Below are 7,364 nucleotides of genomic sequence, written 5' to 3' on the forward strand. Positions count from 1 at the left end.
GAAATAGTGACGGGGACATTTTACAGTTGTTTTATAAATGACTGAATGACATAGAATTCACAAATATAATACAAAAAAATTAAATATAATATGGAAACATGGGATGAATCTCATTAATTTGAACACTGATGCAGAGCAGTAGGCTAATAGGGAATAAGTTATATTGTTGATACAGATAAATTAATGTGACTGCACTGTTAAAAAACATTGGAAAGACACATTTGAAGCAGCTCTGGTTCCGTCATCACTCATCTTGATGTATCTGTTCACAGAAAAACAAAGAAAATGTATGACAACAATTGTCAGAACAGATGAATAAAAAATATCCTAATAATAATCCAAATTTGTATAAAGAACATGCTTTGATACAAACATACTGTGGATTAGGGTTGAAACGATTCATCAATTATTAAGTTTTCACATTTTTCAGCTTCATAAATGTAAATATTTTCTGGTTTCTTTTCTCCACATCACAAAGAAATCATTACAAATGAATTTGAACAATTACTATATTAATCGAGAAAATAATCGACAGATAATTGAAAAATAGATCATGTTACATCACTATATTCTGCCGTATCGTTTGTTTTCTGCTCTGTCAAATATCTGCTGGAAATGCTTCAACATACCTTCATCTGCAGGTGGATCCAGTCCAGGAAATAGGTGACGTTTCCAAAAACACCTGGTTTGCTCTTCCCAGCGCAGTGTTCCCCCCAAATAATGTCCCCTTCCAGCCACCACAGGCCGTTTTTCAGGGACACCAGAGGTCCGCCACTGTCCGTCTAAAAATGAGTTCAGCACGTGCAGAAATTGAAAGGTTCATTGTGGCAAATTTTTCATTTAGCTGAAAACGAAAATAAAATAAAGAATTGTTGCTTTACATTATCCCAGAACAGGCTTTTTATATGTATATCAGGAGCTGGGTGAGCTCTACAGAGGCTGCCATTGTGGACCACCATGTTTCTACAAATAACAAACTAAATCTCTTTTGAGACTGCATATACTTGGAAGGGAAGGATGTGGTGTGCTGCAACATGCAACTTCATCAATAAATTAATTTTACACACTATAATTTGAAATTAATATCAAAGGCAATTTACAATTGTCTCCGTCTACTATTTTTGGCACAGAATGTCAGTCATTTAGTTTAAAAGGATGTGGCATCATTGGACAGTTTCTCCGTGCCCCAACTTCATGGTTTGTTGTTAGTTACAATGTGGAAGTGATTATTTAAACTATGTTGAGCACACAGTACAGATTGTGTTTAAATATGCCTCGAAGCAAATTACATAAGAGCATGAAAATGCCTTGAATCTTTTCACAAACAGAAGCGGTTTTAACCCCACTGATCCGGTTGAGCAGGAAAACCTGAGTTATACCAGAAAACATGTTGTCGGAAAGACACTGTTGCTTTCTTTTCATTTCGTTCCGTTAATCCCTTCATTCAGTATTTGAGGAATGCGTTTGCAGTTAATACTGAATCAAATCAGCCCTGAAGGCCGGACCAAACCAACACTTCACATCATGTGACGATATGCGAGTGTGTGTATAATGTCTTTCACAATTTCACAGCCTTACCTGGCATGTGCTTGTCCCCGCCTCCATCGCTCTGGCACAGAACATGTCCCGTGATATTTTGCCATTGTAAGTTGAGGAACTGTTGCACTCTGCATCATCTATGAGAGAGACCTCAGCCTCCATCAGGTGTGCAGAGGCAGAGTCTGCCAAAGAGACAGACAGAAATATCACATTTTATCATTAACGATTCTTATTCTTGTAATAAACCTGGACCTTCTTTCATCTTGACATTCATTTAAAGTTAAAGTTAACGGGTTAACGTAAGAACTGGAGGTGAGGCTTCAGGTAGTAACAAACAGACCCCTCCGTTTCTCAAGAGCCTCAGGGAATTACAGTGGCCTCACATGACATAAAGGATGCACTTGTTTGTATGCATTCAAAACATTCACTTTAAAATGTGATAGCTGGCCCAGTACATAAAAAAATATTCTAGGACTATGAAAACCAAACAGATTTCATTTTAAAGTGATTATTCACTTATACAGAGATACTTATTGTCCTCCTTTAAAGGCCAATAAAAGCAAAATTGCAAAATTATACACTTTAGTGCCCTCCAGTGGTAGTGTTATAATGCATTTCCACCTGAGTCAGTTATGTTGTTTCACCTCCATTTGTTGTGCAAACAAGTTGTGTTATCCAGCCTTCCTGAGGAACGGTGAAGTTCAGACCAGCATCTGGGAGGCAGATCGCACCGATGTTTCTGGAGCCTTACAATGAAAACAAGATGGCTGCTGTTAAAAGCCAGGCTCTAGTATTCGTACATAGCATTTATACATTTATCTGCAGAATCAGGCCCATAGTTTAAAAATACATTTGTTAAAGTGTGCTCTCTCAGGGGTTGGTGACTAAATTCACCTGAAACCTTTTCATTTTTAAAACTTTTAAAAGTTTTTATTGCACTATTATTGACATTCATCGTACTGTCTGCTTAAATAATTTCATCATTTTATATTTAACACTTTTACGCCTACCTTAAAATTGTCTAATGTGTAATCTCACACTTGTTATAGCAGCAAAAAGGGTCACAGTTAAACGAGTGACATAAGAAAGAACATTTGAATAGAATAAGCTATAAAAAAAAATATATATATATATATTTATGGTATATTCAAAATTTTATCAAGATCTTTATATAATGTACTGCAGGGGTCCTTTTTCACACTGAGAGCTACCTGAAGGGAGGGCTACCATATTAACATTTTATGACCATTATTCTTTTTTTTTTTTTTTTTTACCATTTAAATGATTAATATTATGCATTCAATTGCATACACATTAATTCCAGTGCCATCAATGATATTTTACTGAGTGATCATATGGATACATGCAAGTGAGATGAAGTGAGCCCGGGCTACCAGGTGCTCACGGGCACCACGTTTTGACCCCTGATGTACTGTATGCCCTTTCACTATGGAAAACGGCATAAAACAATTTAGAGGCAATATAAATAAAAGGTGCAATATAAATAAAGTTTATTATTATGAGTATTCATTTTAGGTGTCCCCGATAAAATGACAACATATTAAGCAAACCACAATTCATCCCTGTCATTATAGTGTATTTGGTAAAAGTATGGAAAAGCACCTGTGAGGTCAAGAGCTTTGGTGAGCCTCATCAGAGCGATGTCATTTGTGCGAGTGACGCGGTTGAAGCCCTGATGGGCAATAATGTGACTCACAGTGTGGCCAGGGTTGAACAGTGAGCCTAATGGATCCACTATCCCAGCATACACTGCCCAGTCTCCAGGGTTAGAGTCCCTGATTGGTAAAGAAACACCAGATAAAAGACTCTGGATCAGACCACTGCAACAAGCAGTGCTTCGAGAATTACGTGTGGTAAGACCTCACCTGGCCACACAGTGTGCTGCAGTCACTATCCAGTAGGGGGAGATGATGGCTCCTCCACAGCGATGAGAGCCAGAGACCTGCAGACTCACGTGCCAGGGCCACGACCCGAGGGAGGCCTGCTGGCCCCGAGAGGCGCTGCTGGAATTCAGCCCACTCCCACAGTCTGAGGATAAAACAGTTGTTAATGAGGAGGCTTTCCAATGCGAATGTGGTTTTACATGTTGTGTAAAAAAGGGTTGTAGTTGGATAATCACAGTCAAACTGTGAATAAATACAGTCTCGTATTACAGAATTGTCATGCTGGTGGAGCTGTTTCTTAACTATTTGTACTATAAAAATGATGGGAGTAGTCAGTGGGCAAAACAAATATTGTATATTGATGATAAATCTAGTTTCCAATTATACAGTTTTCTTTATTCAAAAAAATATTAGCGTAAACCAGGAAACGTGGAGTAAGCATCATGGAAAGTATTCGAGAACAAACAAAACTGCATCAACTTTCAGTGAAAACAAAAAACAAAAGTTCCAGTACCTCATCACAATATAATTATCAACACAATTAGAAAACAATGGCTCCAGAAGAGAAAACACAACAACAAATCAGAAAATTAAATAGAAAATCACAGTTAACATACCAGTGCAATGCAACGTCACCACACTGTTGTTGGGACAAACTTTGCTGCAAATAGAAAAAAAGAGGACAAATTAGCTTTAAATGGATCCAGTATTAGTCCTTAATGATAATTGTTTATTATTACCAGATTGCTCACCTGGGAACAACCTGATGGAGAATGAATGCATCAGGGTTAGAACCAGATTTCACCGTGAAGAATCCGTCATCAGTGTCCGTCCTCTGTTGGCCTGATTTAAAGTACGTGTCCCTGTCAAAGCACACAATCATCATCAAGTAGCACCTCAATTAGTTCCGTTCCCTAACCCGTTCACATGGCAGCGACTATTTCATCATCCAGTGAAACACGTGAACACTTTACCTGCTGTATCCAAAGGTGCGGCAGCTCGCTCTGCCTTGCTGCTCGGTCCAGCCATGAGAGCAAACACTCTTCCAGCTTTTCGTTTCAGCCGAGTACATCTGCAGGAGGAAAGTGGAGCCGCGCAGCCTCACTGAGCACACACGCACACAACAAACACAAACAGTGACTCGTCGTTTTGTGACAAGTGGAAAGTAGGCGTGGAGGTCAAGAGTCAAGTCACTTATTTTTTACACTTATTATCAGCACGTCTGACATTATACCAACACCAATGATGACCCTTCATGATTATGTAGTTTTACAGAATATAATCATGAACAGCAGCGCGAGGATAAAAAAAAATACAAAGAGCCTTGATGTAGTTGTGATGCATAAAAAAAACATACATTTTTTGTTTGTACTATACTGTATTTTATAAATATAAAGTCATTTCACCACAGTGAGCTTCATCCTGGCCTGATGGACAGTCCATCACTCCATCACACCACTGGGATTCCCACACACAGCTCCCATCACCACACTGCCTCCCATGCACGCAGGAGGAGGAAACTGGGAGAGAAGATGGAACACAGGAGAATTATATACAAAAAAATACTCTGATGTATGTGCGTGTGTTTTTGTATTTGTTTAGGTGACCTTTTCTGACATAAACACCTAATGAGGCAGAACCTCATTTCTGAGGAACTGGTTAAGGTTAGCGTGAGACATTAACTAGTTAGTCCTGCAAAGTTGTATGTGTGCATGTGTGTGTGTGTGTGTGTGTGTGTGTGTGTGTGTGTGTGTGTGTGTGTGTGTGTGTGTGTGTGTGTGTGTGTGTGTATGCAAGGTAAAGGTGTTGCATTACACTGAACAGCAGAGATGAATCCTGCACTCACAGTAATAACCGAGGAGGATTCCAGTCACCAGCAGCAGAAGCATTAGAGAGATCACAACAGCCACGGTGAATGAAGCGCACCTCTGATGTGGATCTGACAAAGCACAACACACACTGACTGGAAACTCTTTACTTTTACTTTAAATTCACCACATTTTGATGTTTGATGAGTTCTATCTGTATTTTTTCTCTCTCTGTTGTAGTGAAATTCAATGTCTGAAATTATCACATAAATACAACATTTAAATGAACTGAAGAAAGCACTCAGAACACCACACCTCAGCCAATGCTGCTTTCTGGTTTCTATCGGTTCCAAATATATCACTTACATAAAAAGTTATATGCCGCCTAAATGATAAGATACAAATCTGACAAAGTGTGTCCAACTGTCTGAAAAATAGACAATTGTCATGCATAGTATAATAAATGAAATAATAAATGTTGAGCAACATTAAAATGCATGATCATAATTAGTAAAACCATCTAAGATAAAGTCTATTCAAAACCTTTTGAAACAGCAAAATATAAACAGCACTATAATGAAAAAGAGACTGACCTTTTTTGGGGGGGACAGAGTGGCTAAGCTTAGGCTGAGGAGCTGGTGCTATATGGTGAACATACTGGGGCTGCAATTCTTCCTGGCTATGCTTCCACTCTCCATCTTCTTGAATGAAACAACGATTTGAGTCCAGATACTGTCAGAGAAAGTTTCAGAGATAGTGAGAATAAGGTGTTCAAACGGTGGCTACATTTATTTCTCTTTGAAAGAAGAGTTCAGAGCATCAGTAAAACTCTCACAACTGGGAAAATTAGATTGTCCAGCACTTCAGATACAGAAATAACCATTTTAAATACAGTCATTTGCATTTTAACAAGTTGTACTTACCAGATCGGTGGTCATTTTCTGTTTAAATCAGTATCTTTCAATTCACTGATGGATGCAGTGGGAAAAAAAAGTATTCATGAAATAATCCACTAGTACAAAATTAAATGAAGCTGCAAAAGAAGTTTCTCGTAGCTCAAAGTCGCGAGCGAGATCTCGATCGACTCCTCTCACATTTGTCCTGAACTGCTTTGATAACAGTTTGCGTGATTGTCTGCGTGCTCACACCCCACACTTCATCAGAGCTGGTTTGAAGTTCCACTCCTGAGCACACAACACACACAATGAGGACTGATACTTAGTCTAAACATCCCACAGCTGTCACACTCGGAGCTGCGGGCACCGTTATACTGAGTATTCATTGGAAAAGTACTACACACACACACACACACACACACACACACACACACACACACACACAAACAGGCAAACACATGAAGCTTCGATACTTGAGTTAATGGATGACAGAAGATCTATCATTTAGACATTTAGAAATGTATGACGTTTGCATTTAACTGAAATATTTCTTTATTGGATTAGTGATCTCATCTCTAAATGTGTCTCTTGGTTTATATTAAACTTCAAACTTACTGAATTAATCAACTTCTAAAGGAACCAGACTCTAAGTGTTAATGGTGAAGTTAAGTACAGTTTATTTAAAGGAAGCTTATACATTGATGAAGCACAGTGAAAAAAAAAACAATCACAATCAACCGAGTATAAAACAAAATATGTTTAACTTTACCAGGAAAAAAAATAAAATCAAGACAGTGTGACTCGTTTAACTGTTAAGAATTCAGGGTTTTCAATTCACAGATGAACGTTTTCTTCAATGTGTTAAAGTGCAAAGGTTTGCGGACCGTGACGATTCAACAGGGCAATACAATGATAATCAGTTTAAGTTTCCCTGGAACCTTTCTTCACTATCAAACAAACAAAAAAAATATATATAATATTATTAAGATGGTTTATAATATTATAATATTAAGCTTGTTTGAGTCGGCCACATGTTTTCTCTCATCTCTCACCACATCACTTCCTTCAAACAGCTGAGAAAGTCATGAAATGAGATATGAAAAAAAAGTGTGACTTCATGCTGGAGTTGTAACCCTCAGCTCTTCATACAGAGGAGGACGAATGTGTGTCCACTACCTCTTGTAGGCTGAGGCAGGGACCTTTGTGTACCTTGCTCT

General features: G+C 38.3%; 1 protein-coding gene across 1 annotated transcript; it reads right to left on the reverse strand.

The window, feature by feature from the left end:
* Positions 1-143: 143 nt before the first annotated feature.
* Positions 144-6,189, reverse strand: LOC310925042 (transmembrane protease serine 2-like; the record flags this gene model as incomplete). Its single annotated transcript, XM_083886909.1, has 13 exons — positions 144-262; positions 630-782; positions 1,579-1,721; positions 2,184-2,285; positions 3,163-3,335; positions 3,426-3,588; positions 4,061-4,104; positions 4,196-4,306; positions 4,418-4,547; positions 4,850-4,963; positions 5,290-5,382; positions 5,845-5,983; positions 6,175-6,189. The coding sequence occupies 13 exons, from the start codon at positions 6,187-6,189 to the stop codon at positions 245-247; spliced, it is 1,398 nt and encodes a 465-aa protein (XP_083743035.1). The 3' UTR covers positions 144-244.
* Positions 6,190-7,364: the final 1,175 nt, after the last annotated feature.

The sequence above is a fragment of the Microchirus variegatus genome (assembly GCF_963457635.1).
Source record: "Microchirus variegatus genome assembly, chromosome: 3".
NCBI lineage: Eukaryota > Metazoa > Chordata > Actinopteri > Pleuronectiformes > Soleidae > Microchirus > Microchirus variegatus.